The 23475-nt window shown below is 39.1% G+C and overlaps 1 protein-coding gene across 2 annotated transcripts in view; it reads left to right on the top strand.

Moving 5' to 3' along the window:
- Positions 1-23475, top strand: part of KLRG1 (killer cell lectin like receptor G1) — a 114031-nt gene that overhangs the window by 13794 nt on the left and 76762 nt on the right. Inside the window, exons 4-6 of one of the 2 annotated variants that reach the window (XM_037847227.1) lie at positions 12201-12301; positions 12646-12745; positions 13200-14600. In XM_037847227.1, the coding sequence (XP_037703155.1) occupies positions 12201-12301; positions 12646-12745; positions 13200-13208 (210 nt within the window). In that variant the 3' untranslated portion in view covers positions 13209-14600. Of the gene's footprint in view, positions 1-12200; positions 12302-12645; positions 12746-13199; positions 14601-23475 lie in introns of those variants that run through there. The other variant, XM_037847226.1, reaches the window with a different exon arrangement.

The raw sequence follows: 23475 nt of genomic DNA, 5'->3' as shown, positions 1-23475 counted from the left end.
CAGGAGATTGAAAGACATGGATGGAAGTACAAGGTAAATGGTAGAAGAATTGTTTTACCCTGGAGATCTTTATAGTCTAATAGTGCCTGTGTTTTTTGTCACCTTTCCTTCACAATCAGATCAAGCAGCCAGCATGAACTTCACAGCAAGGTGTGGTAAGCTAGGCTATCTCTCTCTCTCTTTTAAAAAGAAGCAAATGGTGGTTTACAGAGCAAGGCCTTTTTACTTTTAATACTGTGCACTTATGCAATATGGGAAAATTCTTAATATTAAGCTCTATTAGTTTGTAATCTGTCAAATTTTTCTTTGTAATCTCTTAAGTATTTGCATGTTTTTGTATGATTGGGAATCAATGTGTGCATATTACAGGATATCTGAAAAGTCTGGAAATATAGGCTAAGCTTATTTCTAAATATTATGTTACTTACATTTTTAAGCAGTATGCTCAATGCGTTGTTATTCAAATCCAGACACCTTTTCAGGTGAAGTACTTCTAAATTTAAAGCCAGGGATCTAATTACTAATCTGAAAAAAAGTATAATAAATATATTATTTTTCCTCATGTTTTTAGACTTTATGGATGCTTTATTTTGTAGTCTTTTCAGATTAATATTTACTCCCATTGCTTTAAATAATTCACTTGAAAAGTTATTTGTAGATTGAAGAAAAACACATTAATGATATTATTTGAAAATATAGTAGACATTCTGTTTAAAAATATGTGTTTATCCTTATTGTTCCTAGACTTTTTTGGCACCCTGTATTTTGTGTTCTGTTTTTGTCATGCAGCATTATTTCCTTCCTGTTTTTCTAAGCATCAAATTATTTTAAGTATTTATTTTTCAGAATTCTGTATTATTCCATTATTGCTTAACTATTTGCACATTCTTAGGCAAAATTTCACTTACTTACAATTTTTATGCAGCTATGATCATATTTATGTAAATTATTTTTCTTTGGGGTCATTCCTTTAAGATCTGTTTCTAGAATTAATTTAGCCAATCAAAAGATTTGACTAGCTTAGTAGCTTCGATAATATTTTTAGTTGTTTTCCATATGGATTGAAGTAACTTAGCCATAAAACATGTTGTTTTGCCCTAATAATATTCTAATTAAAATTTTAAAGATTACCTGCAAAGACTTATGGGGGTGTACATATAAGGCGTAAGTATTGACTAATAAAAGAGTACCTGACTTCATTTGTTTGAGTTCTATCTTTATCTAGTTTTTAGGTTTTGCATTTTTCTCTCTAAAATGCAATCAAACATTACAAGCTAAAGCGACATAACACCTCAAGTGCTCTGGTCCACATCCTCTTTGGGGAACAGGAGGGCTGAGTTAACACCGTTGCTTATATTTTCATTGCTGCTTCTACAGTCATTCCTATACATATATATATGAATACACACCATATGGAACTCTTCCAAGTGGAAGGTGGGAGGATGGAGGAGGAAATCTCTAGTACAGTCTGTCCCTCCTATCTCAGGAGTGAATCATGTCAGATTCACTTGTACATGTTGAGGATACACCAATATAAAAAATAAGTGAATGGTGTAGCCCACCTGGAGGGCAGTGTGGTGGTTCCACAGGAGGCTAAGTATAGGGTTGCCATATGATCCTGCAACTCTTTTATTAGGTATATACTCAGAAGAACTGAAAGCAGGGACATGAATAGATGTTTGCACACCGGTGTTTATGGCAGCAGTATTCATGAGTTTCAATGGGTGGAGGTAACATAAGGGTACAACTGATAAGCAAAAGGGAGAATTGTGGTGTATGCATACAATGGAATATTGAGTAGCTGCAAGAAGGAATGAAGTTATGAGTATTCAACTAAGTTGAATGAACCTTGAGGACAGTATGTTGAATGAAATAAGTCAGAAACAAAAAGACGAATATTATAACACCTCACTAATATGGACTAAATATAACGTGCAAACCTTGAGAATCAAATTCAAGAGCATAGGTTATCAGGGGGAGGCTTATTGTAAAGGTTCCTATTGCAAGCTCTTACAGCAGTCACATCTATTCCTGAGTTGTTACAGTTATTTCTAAGTTCTGAGATGCTGAGTTCTTTGTGTATAACCTGGTTGTTCCCTTTGGGTATCTGTGTGACACCTGAGACTCAGAGCTAGAATTCTGCAGCTATGAAAGGCAGCAATAACCCATAAAGCAACTGTTAAAAAAGCTGAAAAAGAGCTGAGACTTCAATTAAAGATATGAATGGAGCTGACCTGGTTAAGATGAAGGCAAATCAGACTAAAGTGTAAAGGACAATATTGACTGTGTTTTAAAACTTCAATTTCTGTGTGAGAACAAAGGAAGAGGTGTTTATTTGGTGCAAAATCTATATTTTCTGTAGCACACTATCCAATTTAACTTGTATAGTCAGTTTATTCAAATACCATAATTACATGGAACCTTGAATAAGGAGTGAGATCTTGTTGGTTTGTACAGGTTAGTGTGATGCCCTGATAAATCCCAGAGTAATTTGGGCAAAGAATAAAAAATTATTTGCAAAGCCCCCTGGAGGGACTGGGGGAAAATGTGGAAATATTAACCTTCCCCACCTGGGGAATCCCTGATATTCTCACAAGCACAGGGGACTACCAATTTAATAAGCCAAGCCCTCAATCTTGGGGCTTGTCCTTATGAAACCTATTTCTGCAAAGAAGTTAAGTCTGCTTATACTCATGCCTAAGAGTCACCCCCAGAGAACCTCTTTTGTTGCTCAGATGTTGCTCTTCTCTGTAAGCCAACTCTGCAGGTAAACTCACTGCTCTCCCTGCTACGTAGGACATGACTCCCAGGGGTATAAATCTCTGTGGCAACATGGAACATGACTCCCAGTGATGAACCTGGCCATGGCATTGTGGGATTGAGAATGCCTTCTTGGACAAAAGTGGGGAAGAGAAATGAAACAAAATAAAGTTTTAGTGGGTGAGAGATTTCAAATGGAGTCAAGCAGTCATTCTGGAGGTTATTCTTATGCATTATATAGATATACCATTTTAGTTTTTAGTGTATAGAGTAGCTGGAAGGAAATACCTGAAACTGTTGAACTGTAATCCAGTAGCCTTGCTTCTTGAAGATGATTGTATGACTATATAGCTTTTATGGTGTGACTGTGTAATTGTGAAAACCTTGTGACTAGCACTCCCTTTATTTAGTGTATGGACAGATGAGTAAGAAAATATAGACAAAAAATAAATAATAGTGGGCGATAAGGGGTAGGGGATGTTTTGGGTGTTCTTTTAAATTTTTTTTTTAATTTTATTTTGAAATAAATTCAAAGTTATAGGAACAGTTGCAAAAGCAATACACACCCCATACACAGAACTCCAGCATTCCCTGACCCCCCTCCCCCGACACCCCGATCCACTAACTTTAACATGTTGTCACACTGCTATTTCTTTCCCTCCCTTCCTCCCTCCCTCTCTCCCTACCTATCATCCATCATCTATTGCTCTGTCTTCTGAACACATGAGAGCTAGCTGCACACATCCTTGAACAAACATTGTAATTCACGTATATAATTCCCATGAACAAGAACATTCTTTTATGCGATCCCATTAAGCACAGCTAAGAAGTACAAGAGATTCAACAATGATACAAAGCTTACATTCTCTATTTCCTTTTCCTTATGTCTCAACTGTGTCCCTTTGAGCCTCCTGTCCTCCATCCTCAGATCCCATCCAGGGTCATCCTTGGCATTCAATTGTCATCTATTTAGACTGTCCTTTTTTTTTTTTTCCTCCTCAATTGAGGAAACATACATACAGCCTAAATCTTCCCATTCCACCCCCTCCCTAGCATTCCATTAGTGGGATTAATCACATTTAGAATGTTGTAATGCTATCACCTTCCCACCATCCATTACTAGAAACTTCCCTTCACCTCAAACAACAACCCTACACTCATTTCTTAACTCCCCATTGCCCCTTCCCCCATTTCTCTTAACCCATACTCTACTTTTCATCTCTACGGTCATATTCTCTGATAATTTCTTTGTGTTTACTGTGGGGCTTAAAATTAAACTTTTAAATCCATAACAATCTTGTTTTTCTTTGATACCAACTTAATTTCAATAGGACACATAAACTATGTACCTATACTCCTCCATTCCCCCACTTTATATAGTTCTTGTCAAAAATTACATATTTTACATTGAGTTCAAAACCACTGATTTGTCATTAGAGTTTGTGTATTTTATATCATGTAGGAAGTAAATAGTGGAGTTACAATTCAAAAATTATTGACTTCTATTTGTATTCCACTGTGGTCAGAGATTGTGCTTTAAATATGTTCAGTTTTTTTTTTTTTTTTTAATTTATTGAGGCTTGTTTTATGTCCCAGCATATGGTCCATTCTGGAGAAAGATCCATGATCACTAGAGAAAAATGAGTGTCCTGGTGATTTGGGATGTAAGGTTCTATGTATGTCTGTTAAAATTCTCTATATCTCTTTCTCCTTTCTTTATTTCTCTGTCAGAACAGCTCCCTTTAGTATCTGAAGTAGGGCAGTTCTTTTACTGGCAAACTCTCTCAGCATTTGTTTATCTGTGAAAAATTTAAGCTCTCCCTCAAATTTGAAGGAGAGTTTTGCTGGATAAAGTATTCTTGGTTGGAAATTTTTCTCTCTCAGAGTTTTAAATATGTCATGCCACTGCCTTCTTGCCTCCATGGTGGCTACTGAGTAGTCACAACTTAGTCTTATTTTGTTTCCTTTGTATGTGGTGAATTGCTTTTCTCTTGCTGCTTTCACAACTTGCTCCTTCTCTTCAGTATCTGAGAGTCTGATCAGAATATGTTTGGAGTGGGTTTATTTGGATTTATTCTATTTGGAGTTCGCTGGGCATTTATGCTTTGTGTATTTATATTGTGTAGAAGGTTTGGGAAATTTTCCCCTACAATTTCTTTGAATATGCTTTCTAGACCTTTACCCTTCTCTTCCTCTTCTGGGACACCAATGAGTCTTACATTTGGATGTTTTATTTTATCTATCATATCCCAGAGATCCTTTTTGATTTTTTTTAAATTTTTTTCTCCATTCTTTCTTTTGTTCTTTCATTTTCTGTTCTGTGGACCTCTAGGACTCTGAGTCATTGTTCAGCTTCCTCTAATCTTGTATTATGAGTATCCAGAGTCTTTTTAATTTGGCCAACAATTTCTTTTATTTCCATAAGATCTTCTATTTTTTTAATTTAATCTTGCAATTTCTTATTTATGCTCTTCTAGGGTCTTCTTTATGTCCCTTTTATCCTGTTCCATGGTCTTCTTCATGTCTTTTATATCCTGTGCCATGTTTTCATTCTTCGATTGTAGTCGTTTGATTAATTGTGCCAAGTACTGTGTCTCTTCTGATATTTTGATTTGGGTGTTTGGGATTGGGTTCTCTATATCATCTGGTTTTATCATATGCATTAAGATTTTCTGTTGTTTTTGGCCTCTTGGCATTTGATTTGCTTGATAGGGTTCTTTCAAACTGTAAAAAAAATACCAATCTAATTTTTTAGAAATACAAGTTGGTGGCATACACTTTCTCCAACTAACCAGCAGATGGTGTCTGCGAGTCACCTATACCCCTCAAGTCAGTTCTCCCCAACTTTGTCTCTGTGGTGTGTGGGGAAATGATTTTTGTGGGGTTCAGTTGGTGAACTCAGTTTGTGTTTGTTGATGGAGCTGTCCACCCTTTACGTGGGGCTTGTGTCTGGGTGGTCAGGGAGGCAGGGCAGCTTTAATATTCAAACCTCCCAGGTTTTCCTAGAGATTCAAGGCTGTTGCAAGAGTCTAAGCCTTCGTTTCGGTTTTGCCCCAGATTTTCTCGTCGCTGACCCACAAACCACCGGCATTGACATAGCGTCCCTGGGTTTTCCAAGCGGGCCCCCTTTCTCAGCTGTGATCTTCCAGGACCTCTGCTGAGGGAAGGCTGTGCTACGTCACTAGTGCACGTCATCCCTCAAGGGAAGCCCCGGGCTGCCTGGCCTTGCAGGGGCTCTCCCAGCCTGATGCAAAGATTAGCCTATAATTCTTGACTGGTGTAAGTTCTGAATGAAATGCAGGTAGTAGAGCTGGGCCCTGCCCCTTTCCTCTTAGAGAAGATGGACGCCTTAGGAGAGGTCATTAGCATTTCAATGATCTCTCTCTGCCTGTGCTATAGCCTTGTCTGGGTCACAGAGCTGGGAACTGAAAATGGCTGAGGCTTTCTCCACTGAGTCGAAAAAGGAACAGAGCTAGTCCGAGGCGACCTTCTGGCTCTCCAAGGTCAGTCGTCACCCAAAACCTCTGTCTACTTGTTGGGGATTCGTACCTTGTTGTGAGCAGTTCACACTCGCTAATTAAAACCCCAGTTGGAGCTCAGCTGAGCTATATTAGCTTGCGGGGAGAAAGCTTCTCTCGGGCACTATGAGGCTTTGTAGCTCAGGCTGTGGGGGAGGGGCCTTCCGATTTGGATCCGCAGTTTTTACTTACAGATTTTATGCTGTGATCTCAGGCATTCCTCCCAATTCAAGTTAGTGTATGGTGAGTGGACGGTCTCGTTTGTCCCCCTGCAGTTATTCCAGATTATTTACTAGTGTTTCTGGGTTTTTTTTTAGTTGTTCCAGGGGGACTACTTAGCTTCCACTCTTCTCTATGCTGCCATCTTAGATCCTCTCTTTTAAATTTTTATTCTTATTTTAATTTCATTTATTTTGGAGTAATGAAAGTGTTCAAAAATTGATAGTGGTGATGAATGCACAAGTATACGATATTGTGAACCACTGATTGTACACTTTGGATGATTGGTATGTGAATATATCTCAATAAAACTGCATTTAAAAAAAAAGGAAAGAGAACTTCAAAATTAAAAAAAAGGAAGTGAACAGATGTAATAGAAGGCTTTCAAATGTAAGTGACACAGTAAAAATTTCAATATTCAGTCTCACCAGCAAGAAATAGTAAACCATTCTCATCTAGTGACTTAGAATGGTATGCATCTTGAGAGTGGTAAGTAACGGCAAGACTGGGGTTTGTTAAGTAGAACATTATTTAATCCCAGCTGTTCAGACTCTAACTGAGGTTTTGAACAAATGTTTATCCATTTCTGTTCTTTAATAGGTGCCATTTCTTCCCTTGAAATGAGGAGATAAAATGGAAATGGAATGTTTTGCTTATAAATCCAGTGCAGAAATGAGAAAACCTATTTTTTTCCTAACATGAGTATCCTTTTAAGCAAGTTGGTTAAGAAATACATGAATGGTTTCAATCTATCCTGAAAATTAGAATGTTATCTGTCTTTCTTCTCCTTCACTCTTTTCCCCAACCCACACATTTATGTACTTGATGGGGGTAAGGACAAAATACACAAGTTATATTTAAAAGGTTTTAATCTCTTGCAACATAATAGCTGATTCTATGTTCATTATTTTTTTAAACATCTATTGAACATAGTTCCGTATATTTTTCTACATGATGGGGGTACAAAAGTAATTAAGATAGACAGAGTACTTGCTCTTATGATCCATACTTTTTAGTCAGAGGAAACTGACAGTAAACAAAAAAAAACCCAAATATATATGGTGATATGTGCTTTGAAGAAAATGAAACAGCATGGTATAATAGTGAATGTGGATACTACTTTAGAATGGCCAATCAAAGAAGACCTCTCTGTGGAGGTGACATTTGAGTTGAGAGCTAAACTGAATGACAACCATGTAAAAATCTAGAGGAAGAGTATTCTAGGCAGAGGGAAAAGCTAGAACAAAGAACTTAAAACAAGAATGACACTGGCATATTAAAGGAACAGAAAGAAGGCTCACATGGCTGGAGCCCAGTGAGTAAATGGTTGGCAGAGGCTAGTTCATGGAGGGCCTTGTAATATATTGTAAGGATTTTAGATTTTATTCTTTGTGTAAAGGGAAACTGTTGGAGGTCATTAATCATGAACACAATGTGATCTTGTTTATTACTAAGAGGGGAAAGCAAGATATAATGTATATATTTAGCACTAGGAGAGAAAACTTGGATGCTTATTAGGGAGCCATTCCTCACCTGTAAAGATGAGAATAATAATATTTGACTTCTTTCCAGGGTGGTCGATAATTTTATAACTGGAAAGAATCCTAGAGAATATACAGGCTAAATCCTCATAAGGAAACTGAGGCTCAGTCGGGCTAAGTGACTTAATCTTAGCCAGGAATAAAGCTAATGGTAGATTCTAGGCTTCTTGACTCTCAGTCTAGTATTTTGCTTGTTTTCCTAAATGCCACATTGTCTACTGGCATTTCAAATGAAATTATGAATGAAGGCAAAGGAGTTTTGTAAGTCTTCAGGTACCATACAAATGTAAGAAATAATTATTCTCAGGATAGCCTACACTGAGAGAACAAAGCTATTACAGGAGGTGGATTTTTGGGAATGGAGTGCTGTTGAACAGGTTGTACTGATTTTTCAAATGCTTCACCAGAATCATGTGTCCTGAATAGAGCTACGACTAAAACCCAATGAAGAGAAAAGAGAGATTATTCTAACCGTGGGAAACAACACAAAAGACTCCTTTTACCTCCCTTAGCTTCTTTACTATGAGTATAAAGAAGGTTTATGCCTCCCTTAAAGTTAGGAGAGAAGCTCTTCATTCATGCCAGTGAAAGGAATACAGATCCGAGTAGGTAAAGGGAATTAGTACAGAGAGACAGTGAAGAGCAGAGACTGTAAATTCTTACTATTCAGCAACCATCTTCCTAGAGTGCTATAAAAATTATAACATCAAAATAGGACATCTGGTGGTATCGTTATAACTGTAGAGAGTTGAAATTCCACTGCTTTCTTGGTAGTATCTGAATAAAAAAGGATATTTGATTCCAAAGCTGTTCAATTAATGTCTATATTTTTAAATGAACAAAAATATAACTTTGGAGCAAAATTTGAAAGTTAATTTTTTTTTTTCTGAAAGTTTAAGATGCAAGCAAGTCTTTTTGATTTTCAAAAACTTCTAGAGGAAAAATAATGCATGAAAGAAATCCAGTAATACCCTAACATCTTAGGTCTCTCTCTTCTAGCAAAATTCCCAGGTTTAAGGAATCTGACCTGGGGTGTAACAAAAAACAAGATGTGTTAGTTTTTGTATACATCAGTGTGCCAGTTTGGATGTATTAGTCCCCCCAAACACCATGTTCTTTGATGCAGTCTTGTGGGGGCAGATGTATTAGTGTTGATTAGATTGGAATTCTTTGATTGAATGTTTCCGTGGAGATGTGACTCAATAAACTGCAAGTGAAATGTTTGATTGGATAATTTCCATGGTGGTTTTATCCCACCCCATCAGGGTGGGTGTTAATTGGATCATTGGAGTCATATAAAGGAGTTCACAGACAGAGGGACCTGAGCAACTGAGAGTGACACTTTGAAGAGAGCTGCAACTTAGAGATACATTTTGAAGATAGCTGTTGAAAGCAGACTTTTGCTCTGGAGAAGCTAAGAGAGGACAGAATGCCCCAAGAGCAACATACTGAAGAATGCACAGGAGCTGAGACAGAAGCTGGAACACAATCTGGGATCATCAGATACCAGCCACGTGACTTCCGAGTTTACAGAGGTTTACCAGATGCCAATGGCCTTTCTCCAGTGAAGATACCTATTATTGATGCCTTACCATGGACAATTTATGGCCTTAAGATTGTAACTTTGTAAACAAATAAACTCCTTTTATAAAAGCCAATCCATTTCTGGTGTTTTGCAAAACAGCAGCATTAGCAAACTGGAACAATCAGTGACTATTCTGGGTAATATTGGAACTCTCACTGATGCAGAGACTCCAACAAGTAACTGACTGATACTGGAATCTAATGTTATAATACATACTCAAGCCGTCATCTTGGCCTGTTTCACAGAAAAGAATGTAGTTTCTTCACTTGCTGAAAGATGATGTTACTTGGCACAGCTTGGGAGTGAGTTTCAGTGATTTCTTCAGGGCTAGTGAGAGTGCAGTTTAAAGACAGAGGTGCGTTACAGACAGATGAACTATCTCAGTAGTTGGAAGACATGCTGAGGTCTTGGGTTCTAGTCTAAATCTTACCACTAAGTTACCATGAAATAACATATGTCATTGCCCTTTTTTGAGTTTCTGTTCCTCCAAAGGAGAGAAATTTACAGAGGGATGAGAGAGGTAAGAGCTAATTCATCAAATTTGAAAATGTGATGCTCTGTGTAATGGCTGCAGCCAGACAAAATGGAAGATCATCTCAAAGCATTAATACAGGAAGGAGGCTTGAGACAAATGATCAACCAGGGAATATATGATCATGGGACCAAGATATGGTCTTTTTCTTTAACATATTCAGACAATATGTTTAACATATTCAAACATATTCAAAACATATTTTACTATATTCAAACTCTAATTCAGGGAAAACCAACCCAACCCAACCAATCAACCAAGCAAAATCACAGAAACAAGCTTCTTGGGAAGAAATTAGAAGAAGAAATAGAGAAACAATCTGAATGCTTTCCATTTTATTTCACAAGGAGTTTGCCGTGACTTCAAGGAATTAAAATAAGAAGTTGAGGAAAGAGAGGAAGCCAAACAGTTTTTCATTAATTATATACATAGTATTTGCTGGACACACAAAGACATCAGCTATTAATGTATATGAACACTACTGTACGCATTGTTCTTGCCTACCACATTTAACCCATAGGCTTTGGTGTCTGTTCTTATTTGCTAATGCTGCCAGAATGCAAAACACCAGAAATGGATTGGCTTTTATAAAGGGGGTTTATTTGGTTACACAGTTACAATTTTAAGGCCATAAAGTGTCCAAGGTAACACATCAACAGTCAGGTACCTTCACTGGAGGATGGCCAATGGTGTCCAGAAAACCTCTGTTAGCTGGGAAGGTACGTGGCTGGCGTCTGCTCCAAGTTCTGGTTTCAAAATGGCTTTCTCCCAGGATTTTCCTCTCTAGGCCACAGATCCTCTTCAAAATGTCACTCTCAGTTGCTCTTGGGGTGTTTGTCCTCTCTTAGCTTCTCCGGAGCAAGAGTCTGCTTTCAGCAGCCATCTTCCAACTGTCTCTCATCTGCAGCTACTCTCTCAGCTTCCGTGCATTCTTCAAAGTGTCCCTCTTGGCTGTAGCAAGCTTGCTCCTTTTGTCTGACCAGTAAACTAAACAAGGCCCATGCTGAATGGGCGGGGCCACACCTCCATGAAAATTATCCAATGATAGATCTCGCCCACAGTTGAGTGATCACGTCTCCATGGAAACATCCAATCAGAAGTCTCCAACCCAATCAACACCAATACATTTCCTGCCCAAACAAGACTGCATCAAAGATAATGGCGTTTTGGGGGGCAAAATACATCCATACCAGCACAGTATCTAAGACAAATATGAATACCTTTGAATATACATCCGTACTCTAAAACATATACAAATATTGCTTCTTATTTTATATGTAACTATTTTCTGTCAGTCTTTTTGTCTTCAGACTTAAAAGTTTATCCTTCTTGCTTATGAACAAACTTAATACTTGTCAACATCAGCGTCACATTGAAAATTTAACATTATATTCAACATTACAATGAGAATCTCATCCCTTTGGAATAAACTCCTTTCTTTGAATGTCAGACCATACAAAGCAAAGAATTACCTCTATTCTAGTGGGTAACATGGGGCATATAAAGGGTGAAGCTAACTTAACATTGTCTGAAACTGGTTCCCTTAAGAACTACGTGTGATGTTTTTTTTCTTGTCATATACCAGATTGTTTAGGACTTGAAAAATGGGAGTTTAGTAGGAAAAAACAAAGCATATTGCCATAGTTCAATGATAATCTATGTATTCAGTAATGATGAGAAAGATGACTGCTTCCTCAACAGTATTTAGCTCTTTATTTTGAAATGATCTGAATATCTATCAGGTGCTCCTTCAAATCATGGAGAAAGTTGGGATGGAAGAAAGAGATGTAATATTATCTTATCTGTCAAGTCATAAGCATGCAATTATAGACAAAAAGTTCAATTCTAGGAAACTGCTCTCCGCTGTAATTCAACAGCTCTCTAGAATTAGTAATTAAAAAAGGAACTAGTTATTTGGAGTGGGTGGTAATGAGGGAGGATATAAAGAATAATTATTTGACTATGATCCTGAGATTCTTCTTTGGTTTTCTGAATCTCTTTTAGCTTTTTGTTTTGTTTTTCATCATCTTCAATTTCTCCCTTAGAACCTGTGCAAAGATTTCCTCAGTAATGACTTTTACTGGGTTGGTCTGAGGAATAATTCTGGTTGGAGGTGGGAAGATGGATCAGCCCTAAACTTCACAAGGTAAGAGGCTTCAAAGGAGGGGTAAAAAAAAAAAAAAAAAAAAGAGGAAAAGAGGAAGAAAATATGTCTGGGGAAATAGATCAAGGTTAGCAGATGGAGAGGAGAGGAAAGTGTGGGAAGGACAGGAATTAGGGGGCAAGGCAGAGAATGTAAAGTGGGTAAGGAGCAAAAAAAGGATGACATTTTAGGGACAGGGCAATGAGCAGTTCTTATTCTGCTGTTCTGGGAGCTGAGATAAGTAGGGTCCTGAAGAAGGAGAATTTTCCTAGTTTATCCCTTCATGCCTTTTAACTTCTTCATTCTCCGTTTCACGTTAAGGAATGAACTTTTCTGTTTTCTTCTAGGATTATTTCTAACAGTTTGGTACAGATGTGTGGGACCATCAACAAAGAGGGTCTCCAAGCCTCTAGCTGTGAAGCTTCTTTACGATGGATCTGTAAGAAGGTCAGAGTTTGATGGATGGTCACTCTGTCCTGATCCTCAAATCTGTCATTTAGCTCCCTAAAAAGAGGGAGTGGGCCACTGAGTGTTGGGACAGCTATGAGTACATATGAATGCAGAAACTTCCTGATATGTTATTAGATGTAAGATTAATACAGCTTCTCTGAATTGATGCTTTCCCACTGGATTCTCTTTGAGATTATTTAGATATTATGTTAATGATTTAAAGGCAACATCTAGGCAAATTTGTGAGATAGATAATGTTTGTTTTTAGTATTTCTCACTCTAGCAACTAATGCTGCTTCCCTCATCCCCACCGCCACCATCTCTGTCAAAATGTTCCTTTTCTGTATTAGAATCTCAAGTGATTTGATGAAATCTGTTCAAATACATATAATTGCTAATGTACTAGATGGTTTTCATGTGTACTATTATGTTATCCTATTTCTTCTTCCAGGTAATATGATTTAATTCATACAGTGGCCCTTTGAAGATAAACTTTTACTCCAAAGAATAATGCTAATGGTGAGAATCTAAATTGTAGGAAGTGAGTGAGGGCAGGAAGTGTTTTCCTGTTCTCTCCTCTTTACATCATAGAGACCTAGCCTTGACTGGATTTGGTTTCTCTGAGTATACATAATTATGGTTGAATAAACCAATGTGTGAGCATACTTTTTCTATGTTGTAAATGTGTTATTTGCATATTAATTCCACCACAGTGGTCAATCTTTACAAGGCATTTTCATAGGGGAAAGTTTACAGAAGCCGTTTACACATTTGGGCTCCTGTTGGAGATTGAATTCTGTCCTCCACAAAAGGCATGTTCAGGCCTCACCCCGTGGTCCTGTGGATGTGAGCCCATTTGTGAATAGGGCCTTAAAGATGTTATTAAAGATGTGTCCAAACTGAGTGAGAATGGAGCCTTAATCCAATATGGCTGAAGTCCTTCTAAGCAAAGGAAATTGGACACAGAAGGAGAAAGCCAGAAGCTGGACGCCAACAGAATCCGGAAGGGAAAGAAGACACTGCCATGTGCATTGCCATGTGCCAGAAAAGCCAAGGAACCCCAAAGATTGCCGATCAGCCAGAAGGGGAGGAAGTGAGCCATCTAGCCTCTGAGCCAATACATTCCTGTTGTTAAGCCAATCCACTGTATGGTGTTTCTTTTAGCAGCCTAGAAACTAAAACAGCCCCCAAATGATTGAGAATGGCTTTATTATTTCTGTTTAATAGGGTTTGGATATAGACAAGGAGGGAAGGTAATTTTTTAGGATCTAGGAGGCTGTAATGGAGTGGACAATCCTGTAATGCTGATGACAGAAGATTGTATTCTGTTTATTTGTCTTTCTTTCATAGTTCTTTTAGGGCATGAACTGTATCGTATCCACCACTGTATCTCAAGATCTATGAGAGTGTTTGCATTCAGCAAATATTAGATAAATGAATAAATGAACAAAAAATAAGAACTTTTTGTTTTTATTTTAGTTGTTTCAGTTAGCTTAAGTTGGTTAGAGGGATTAAAGGCAAGAAAAATGATATATCCTAATCTTCCCTAACCTACCCACAGGAGCACTCAGTACCTGATTCTAAAAAGACAGAGGACCAGATTGATCTGTAGGTAAAGCTTATAGGAGAGAGTAGTGGAAACAGGTTCTCATTCCCTATCATCTCTTACCTTTGGCTCTGTAGTAAAACATTCTTACATTGCTGTGGGAGTGGGAGGTTTTGGGTTGTCTCTTGGTTTTGATGGGAGTGACTCCCCAGTTGGTTGAATATGTAATGATAGGGATTACTCTTGGGCCATGGCTTGGCTGCTACAGGATAGACAATCTCATTTATTTATTCAAAGAGAAATTAAGGAGTACAGTACATGTTCTAGTTTGCTAATGCTGCCAGAATGCAAAACACCAGAAATGGATTGGCTTTTATAAAAGGGGTTTATTTGTTTACTGTTTAAGACTGTTACAGTCTTAAAGCCATAAAGTGTCCAAGGAAACACATCAGCAATTGGGTATCTTCACTGGAGGATGGCCAATGGTGTCTGGAAAACCTCTGTTAGCTGGGAAGTCACATGGCTGGCGTCTGCTCCAAAGTTCTGGGTTCAAAATGGCTTTCTCTCAGAATGTTCCTCTCTAGGCTGCAGTTCCTCAGAAATGTCACTTTCAGTTGCTCTTGGGGCATTTGTCCTCTCTTGGCTTCTCTGGAGCAAAAGTCTGCTTTCAATGGCCATCTTCAAACTGTCTCTCATCTGCAGTTCCTCTCTCAGCTCCTGTGCATTCTTCAAAGTGTCCCTCTTGGCTGTAGCAAGCTCGCTCCTTCTGTCTGAGCTTATATAGTGCCCCAGTAAACTCATCAAGGCCCATGCTGAATGGACAGGGCCACACTTCCACAGAAACTATCCAATCAGAGTCATCACCCACCCATTTATAAATCCTCTTTGTAAATCCTCTTTGAGTGTTTCCACAGAAACACTCAAAAAGATAATGGTATTTTGGGGGATATAGTACATTCAAACCAGCACAGTAAGTTCTTAAATTATCATCTGAACGAGCCAGATGTGTGTGGCTCCACTCTGGACAGGGGTCAGTCCTCTTATGAGGATTTTTGCAACCTGCTGTCCGAATTAGGTCTAATTCTTCATTGCTTTGTCTCTTTTAAGGATGTTACATTAGAAATGGCAGCTTATTTCCCAGTTACGTATTTATTGCCTGGACATTTTTGTTAGGGCTAGGATCAGTCTTTTTTTTTTAATTGTTTTAAATGTTCTATTATTGCTGTTTAGCAAGGTTTTATTTTAGCATGTGTATGTATTGTTTCTTTTTTCCTTGCAATTTTATTGAGATATAGTCACATACCATATAATCATCCAAAGTGTATAAGCAGTTGTTCATAGTATCATCATATAGTTGTGCATTCATCACCATAGGATCAGTTTTTTTTTATCTTCATTTTATTGAGATATATTCACATACCTCGCAGTCATACAAAACAAATTGTACATTCGATTGTCCATATGACCACATAGCTGTACATTCATCACCCAAATCAATCCCCGACACCCTCACCAGCACACACACAAAAACAACAAGAACAATAATTGAAGTGAAAAACAGCAATTGAAGCAAAAAAGAACACTGGGTACCTTTGTCTGTTTGTTTGTTTCCTTCCCCTATTTTTCTACTCATCCATCCATAAACTAGACAAAGTGGAGTGTAGTCCTTATGGCTTTCCCAATCCCATTGTCACCCCTCATAAGCTACATTTTTATACAATTGTCTTCGAGATTCATGGGTTCTGGGTTGTAGTTTGATAGTTTCAGGTATCCACCACCAGCTACCCCAATTCTTTGGAACCTAAAAAGGGTTGTCTAAAGTGTGCGTAAGAGTGCCCACCAGAGTGACCTCTCGGCTCCTTTTGGAATCTCTCTGCCACTGAAGCTTATTTCATTTCCTTTCACATCCCCCTTTTGGTCAAGAAGATGTTCTCCATCCCATGATGCCAGGTCTACATTCCTCCCCGGGAGTCATATTCCACGTTGCCAGGGAGATTCACTCCCCTGGGTGTCTGATCCCACGTAGGGGGGAGGGCAGTGATTTCACCTTTCAAGTTGGCTTAGCTAGAGAGAGAGGGCCACATCTGAGCAACAAAGAGGCGTTCGGGAGGAGGCTCTTAGGCACAATTATAGGGAGGCCTAGCCTCTCGTTTGCAGCAACCATCTTCCCAAGGGTAAAACCATAGGATCAGTTTTGACAAATATTTTACCTTGTATAGTGAAATATTTTATTTTTATCATCACCAGCACTCCTGATTTCATGGCTGATTCTTCTGATTAACTTTATACAATAAGCTCATCTAAGACATGCTGTGTTTGGAATAAGGCATTTACTGAAGTTTATAACAAAACACTAAAAAAATGAGAATGGTAGAGAACCCAGAGAGGGGAAAACCCTCCTTAGAGACCACATCTACATGTTATCTGAGGAAATGTGAAAGGAATGGGATTGTATAATCCTTGTAAGGTACGGATATGATAATAATGAAAAAGTTTGAAATATTGTGGTAATTACCAAAACGTGGCACAGAGACATAGAGTGAGCACATGCTATTTGGAGAAATGGCACCAACAGACTTGCTTGACACAGGATTGCCACAAACCTTCAATTTATAGAAAACACAATATCTGTGAAGTGCAATAAAGTGAAGCCTTTATCTCTTATGGTGATCTGTCATCAGTGATCTTTGATGTTACTATTGTAATTGTTTTGTGGTGCCGTGAACTGTGCCCGTATAAAATGATGAACTTAATTGATAAATGTTGTGTGTGTGCTTATTGTTCAACCCGCTGGCCATTCCCCATCTCTGTCCCTCTCCTCGGGCTTCCCTGTGCCTTGAGACACAAAAATTAGGCCAATTATTAACTGTACAGTGGCCTCTCAGTGTTCAAGTGAAAGGAAGAGTTACACATCTCTCATTTTAAATCAAAAACTAGAAATGATTAAGCTTAGTGAGAAGGGTATACTAAAGACTGGGATAGGCTGAAAACTAGGACTCTTGTGCCAAAAGTTAGCCAAGCTGTGAATGCAAAGGAAAAGTTCTTGAGGGAAATTAAAATTGCTGCTCAAGTGAACACACGGATGATAAGAAAGTGAGACAGACTTATTGCTGAAATGGAAAAAGTTTTAGTGGTCTGGAGAGAAGATCAAGCCAGCTTCAATATTCCTTTAAGCCAAGCCGAATCCAGAGCAAGGTCCTAACTCTTCAATTCTGTGCAGGCCAAGAAACACGAAGAAGCTGCAGAAGAAAAGTTTGGAGCTAACAGAGGTTGGTTCATGAGGTTTAAGAAAAGAAGTCTTCTTCATAACATAAAATTGCAAGGTAAAGCAGCAAGTGCTGATATAGAAGCTGCAGCATGTTATCCAAAAGATCTAGCTGAGACAGTTGATGAAGGTGTGGCTAAACTAAACAACAGATTTTCTATGTAGAAAAAACAGCCTTATATTGGAAAAAAGATGTCATCTAGGATTTTCATAGCTAGAGAGAAGTCAATGCCTGGCTTCAAAGTGTCAAAGTACAGGCTCATTCTCTTGTTAGGGGCTAATGCAGCTGGTGATGTTAAGTTGAAGCCAATGCTTAATTACCATTCAAAAAAATCCTAGGGCCCTTATGAATTATGCTAAATCTACTCTACCTGTTTTCTGTAATTGGAACAACAAAGCCTGAATGACAGCACATCTCTTTACAACAGGCTTACTGAATATTTTAAGCCCACTGTTGAGATCTACTGCTCAGAAAAAAAGATCCCTTTTAAAATATTACTGCTCATTGACAATGCACCTGATCAACCAAGAGCTCTGATGGAGATGTGCAACAAGATTAGTATTGTTTTCATGCCTGCTGTGCCGGTTTGAAGCTGTTATGGACCCCAGAAGAGCCATGATCTTTTTTTTTTTTATAAGAAATTTTATTTTGAGATAAATTCAAACTTACAGGAACAGTTGCAAAAACAGTACAAACCCCATACATAGAACTCCACCATACCCCGATCCCCCTCCCCTGATACCCCGGTCCACCACCTTTAACATCCTGTCACACCACCATTTCTTTCTTTCTTTCCTCCCTCCCTATCATCCATCAACTATTGCTCTGTCTTCTGAACATATGAGAGCAAGCTGCACACATCCTTGAAAAAACACTATAATTCACATATACATTTCCCATGAACAAGAACATTCTTTTATGCAATCCCATTAAACGCAGCTAAGAAGTTCAAGAAATTCAACCTTGATACAAAGCTTACATTCTATATTACCATTTTTTTCCCCCTTATGTCCCATCTGTGTTCCTTTGAGCCTCCTGTCCTCCATCCACAGATCTCATCCAGGATCATCCTTGACATTTAATTGTCATCTATTTAGACTGTCTTTTTTTTTTTTTTTTCAATTGTGGAAACATATATACAGCCTAAATCTTCCCATTCCACCCCCTCCCTAGCATTCCATTAGTGGGATTAATCACATTTAGAATGTTGCAATGCTATCACCTTCCCACCATCCCTTTCTAGAAGTTTCCCTTCACCCCAAACAGAAACCCTACACTCATTTCTTAACTCCCCATTGCCCCTTCCCCCACTTCTTGGAACCCCTAGTCTACTTTTCATCTCTATGGTCATACTCTCTGATACTTTCTTTGTGTTTACCATGGGGCTTAAATTTAACATCTTAAATCTATGACAATCTTGTTTTTCTTTGATACCAACTTAACTTCAATATGACACATAAACTATGTTCCTATACTCCCTCATTCCCCCACTTTTATGTAGTTCTTGTCAAAAATTACATATTTTACATTGAGTCCAAAACCACTGATTTATCATTACAGTTTATGTATTTTAGATCCTGTAAGAAGTGAATTGTGGATTTACAAATCAAAAATACAGTAGTATTGGTATTTATATTTACCATGTGATCTTTAGTGGTACACTTTATTTCTTCATGTAGTTTCAGTCAATTGTTTAATGTCCCTTCCTTTCAGCCTGCTCAGCTCCCTTTAGCATTTCTTATAGGACTGATCTACTGGTGGTGAAGTCCCTCAGCTTTTTTCTCTGTCGGTAGGGCTCCCTTTAGTATCTGAAGTAGGGCAGGTCTTTTATTAGCAAAATCTCTCAGCATTTGTTTGTCTGTGAAAAATTTAAGCTCTCCCTCAAATTTGAAGGAGAGTTTTGCTGGATAAAGTATTTTTGGTTGGAAATTTTTCTCTCTCAGAGTTTTAAATATGTCATGCCACTGCCTTCTCACCTCCATGGTGGCCACCGAGTAGTCACTACTTAGTCTTATGTTGTTTCCTCTGTATGTGGTGAATTGCTTTTCTCTTGCTGCTTTCAGAACTTGCTCCTTTTCTTCAGTATTTGACAGTCTGATCAGAATATGTCTTGGAGTGGGTTTATTTGTATTTATTCTATTTGGAGTTCGCTGGGCATTTATGCTTTGTGTATTTATATTGTGTAGAAGGTTGGGGAAGTTTTCCCCAACAATTTCTTTAAATATTCTTTCTAGACCTTCACCCTTTTTTTCCCCTTCTGGGACCCCAGTAAGTCTTAAATTTGGACATTTTATTTTATCTATCATATCCCTGAGATCCATTTTGATTTTTTCAATTTTTTTCCCCATTCTTTCTTTTGTTCTTTCATTTTCTGTTCTGTGGTCCTCGAGGAGGCTGAGTTGTTGTTCAACTTCCTCTAATCTTGTATTATGGGTATCCAGAGTCATTTTAATTTGGCCAACAGTTTCTTTTATTTCCATAGGATCTTCTATTTTTTTTTATTTACTCTTGCAATTTCTTCTTTATGCTCTTCTAGGGTCTTCTTTATGTCCTTTATATCCGGTGCCATGCTGTTCTTCATGTCCTTTATATCCTGAGCCATGGTCTTGTTGCCTGTCTGTAATTCTTTGATTAATTGTGCCAAGTACTGTGGGTCGTCTGATCTTCTGATTTGGGTGTTTTGGTTTGGGTTCTCCATATCGTCTGGTTTTGTCATATGCTTTAAGATTTTCTGTTGTTTTTGGCCTCTTGGCATTTGCTTTACTCGATCCCTAATTTGAAAGAACTGCAGTTTGGTGGCATGCTCTTTCTCTAACTAACCAGCAGATGGTGTCCGTGAGTCACCTGTTCCCCTCAAGTCAGTTCTCTCCAACTTTGTCTTTGTGGTGTGTGGAGGTCTGATTCTTGTGGGATTCAATTGGTGCACTAAGTTTGGGTGTGTTGTTGGTGCTGTCCACCCTGAATGTGGGGCATGTGTCTGGGTGGTTAGGCAGGCAGGGCAGCTTTAATAATCAAACCTCCCAGGTGTTCCCGGAGATTTAAGGCTGTTGCAGGAGCCTAAGCCTTCATATCAGTCTTGCCACAAATTGTCTCTGCCGCTGACCCACAAGTCCTTGGTATTCGTGTAGGGTCCCTGGGATTTCCGAGCAGTTCCCCCTTCCCGGCTGTGCTCTTCCAGGACCTCTGCTGAGGGAGGGCCATGCCACGTCACTAGTGTGCCCCAGCCTGCCAGGGAAGCCCTGGGTCGCTGAGCCATGCAGGGGCGCTCCCAGCCTGCTTCAAAGATGGTTGAATGGGACACGTTAACTTCCCCCTTTTCACACAGCTCCGCCCTCCCAGCTCCGGGACAATCAGCCATGGGTGTATTAAAGGCCACTGTCCATGGCCGATATTGCGGCTTGTGTGTAGTGCTGTGGGAAAGATTCCCCATCACACTGGGTTTCTTGGCGCGGCTCTGGGCTGTGGGTCTGGCCCTGGGCAGGAGTGTCCCCTGCCCACTGGTAGATGGCTGCAAGGAATGCAGTATTTTTTCTCCTTTTGGTTCCCCTCTGCTCCTCTGGTCTCAAGACAATCAGCAGCGGGTGTGGGAAGGGGTATCCTCCACGCCAGATACCGAGGTGTTAGCCCAGCCCACTCCCACCATGCTTCACTGCACGGCTCTCCCTGTCATATCTGCAGCCACTCCCGGGCTTTTTTTTTTTAAAGAACTAGTCCTTCTCCAAATGCCAGCCTACCATTTCCCCACACCGCAGCGCGGCCATGGGATTTTCAGCCGACTGACTCACTCGTTTCAGAATGCAGGTTCCTGGTTTCACCAAATGCACATTCCCTGTGGATTTAGCAGACCTTATCCGGCTGGTGCATCGCTGGCAGTGGTGTTCTAGGTCACTTTCTGTTTTTTTATCTAGCATTTTTCACGGAGGTGTTTTTTTGCCTTGTCTCACCTAGCCGTTGTCTTAGGTTCTTCGAGCCATGATCTTTTAACCCAATCTGTTGAGTGGATTCTTTTGATTGAATGTGTCTATGGAGATGTTACCCAGTCAACTGTGGGTGAGAACTCTGATTAAATTATTTCTATAGAGGTGTGGACCTCACCCATTCAGGGTGGGGCTTGATTGTTTCACTGGAGTATTTAAGAGAGCTAAGAGTTGACAAGACAGAGATGCTTGGAGATGCTTGGAGATGCAGGCAGAAGGATGTTTGGAGATGCTAAGCTAAGAGATGAAGCACAAAGTTTGCCTTGGAGAAGCTAAGAGAGGACCCTTCTCCCCAGATTCTTAGAGAGAAACACCCTGGGAGAAAGAAGCAAGGACACACAGGAACTGAGAATAGGAGAAAAGACAGAAGTGCAGAGACATTTTGGAGAAAGCCATTTTGAAACACAGCCCAAGAGCAAAGGTCCAGTAGATACCAGCCACATGCCTTCCCAGCTGACAGAGATGTTCTGGATGCAATCAGCCATTCTTCAGTGAAGGTATCATCTTGTGGATGCCTTAGTCTGGACACTTCTATGGCCTTTGAACTATAACTTTGTATCCTAATAAATCCCCTTTATAAAAGCCAATCCATTTCTAGTATTTTGCATAATGGCAGCTTTAGCAAACTGGAATGCCTGCTAACATTCATTTTGCATCCATTCTGCAGCCCATGGATCAAGGGTCATTTTGACTTTCAAGTCTTATTATTTAAGAATTACATTCATAAGGATATAGCTGCCACAGATACTGATTCCTCTGATGGATCTGGGAAAAGTAAATTGAAAACTTTCAGGAAAGGATTCACCATTCTCCAAGTGATTAATATTTGCAATTCATGGGAGGAGTTCAAAATATCAGCATTCACAGAAGTTTGGAAGAAGTTATGGATGATTTTGATGGGTTCAAGACTTAAGTGGATGAAACTGCAGATGTGGTAGAAATAGCCAAAGAACTAGAATTAGAAGTGGAGCCTGAAGATGTGACCAAATTGCTTCAATCTCATGATAAAACTTTTAAGAGAGGAGGTCCTTAAGCATGGGCCAAAATGTGGTTTCTTGAGATGGAATCTACTCCTGGTGAAGATGCTCTGAACATTGTTGAAATAAGAGCAAGGGATTTAGAATATTAACCAAACTTAGTTGATAAAGCAGCAGCAGGGTTTGAGAGGATTGACTCCAGTTTTGAAGGAAGTTGTACAATGTGTAAAATGCTATCAAACAGCTTCACTTGCTATGAAGAAATCTTTCAAGAAAGAAAGAGTCAACCAATGCAGCAAACTTCACTGTTGTCTTATTTTAAGGAATTACCACAACCACCCCAACCTTAAGCAACCACCACCTTGCTCAGTCCGCAGCCACCAAAATTGAGAGAAGGCCCTCCACCAGTAAAAATATTGTGACTTGCTGACTGCTCAGATGATGGTTTTCAGCAATAAAGTACTTTTTATATTAAAGTATGTACATTATTCTTGTAGACAAAATGCTATTGCACATTAAATACAATATAGTACAGTATAAACATTACTTTTATATGCACTGGGAAACAAACATTCATGTGACTTGCTTTGTTGCTATCTTTGCTTTATTGTGGTGGTCAGGAACTGCACCCACAATATCTCCAGGGTTTGCTTGTATGACAAATTTGGTGCTTAAAACAACAGAAATGTATTATCTGACAGATCTAGAAGGTAGAATTCCAAAATGAAGGTTTCCTGACAGCCATGTTCCCTCTCAAGCCTGTAGAGGAGAATCCTTCTTTGTCTCTTCTGGCTTCTGATGGTTTGCTGGCAATCCTTGGCATTCATTGGCTTGTAGCTGCACACTTCTGAGCTTCTGTCATCACATGGCATTCTCTTCTAAGTCTGTCTGTCCTGTATCTAAATTTTTCTCTTCTTGTAAGAACTCCAGTTGTACTGGATTAGGAGTCCACCCTGTTCCA

The sequence above is a fragment of the Choloepus didactylus genome, chromosome 8 (genome assembly GCF_015220235.1).
Source record: "Choloepus didactylus isolate mChoDid1 chromosome 8, mChoDid1.pri, whole genome shotgun sequence".
NCBI lineage: Eukaryota > Metazoa > Chordata > Mammalia > Pilosa > Megalonychidae > Choloepus > Choloepus didactylus.
This window is presented reverse-complemented; position numbering and strand designations above follow the sequence as displayed.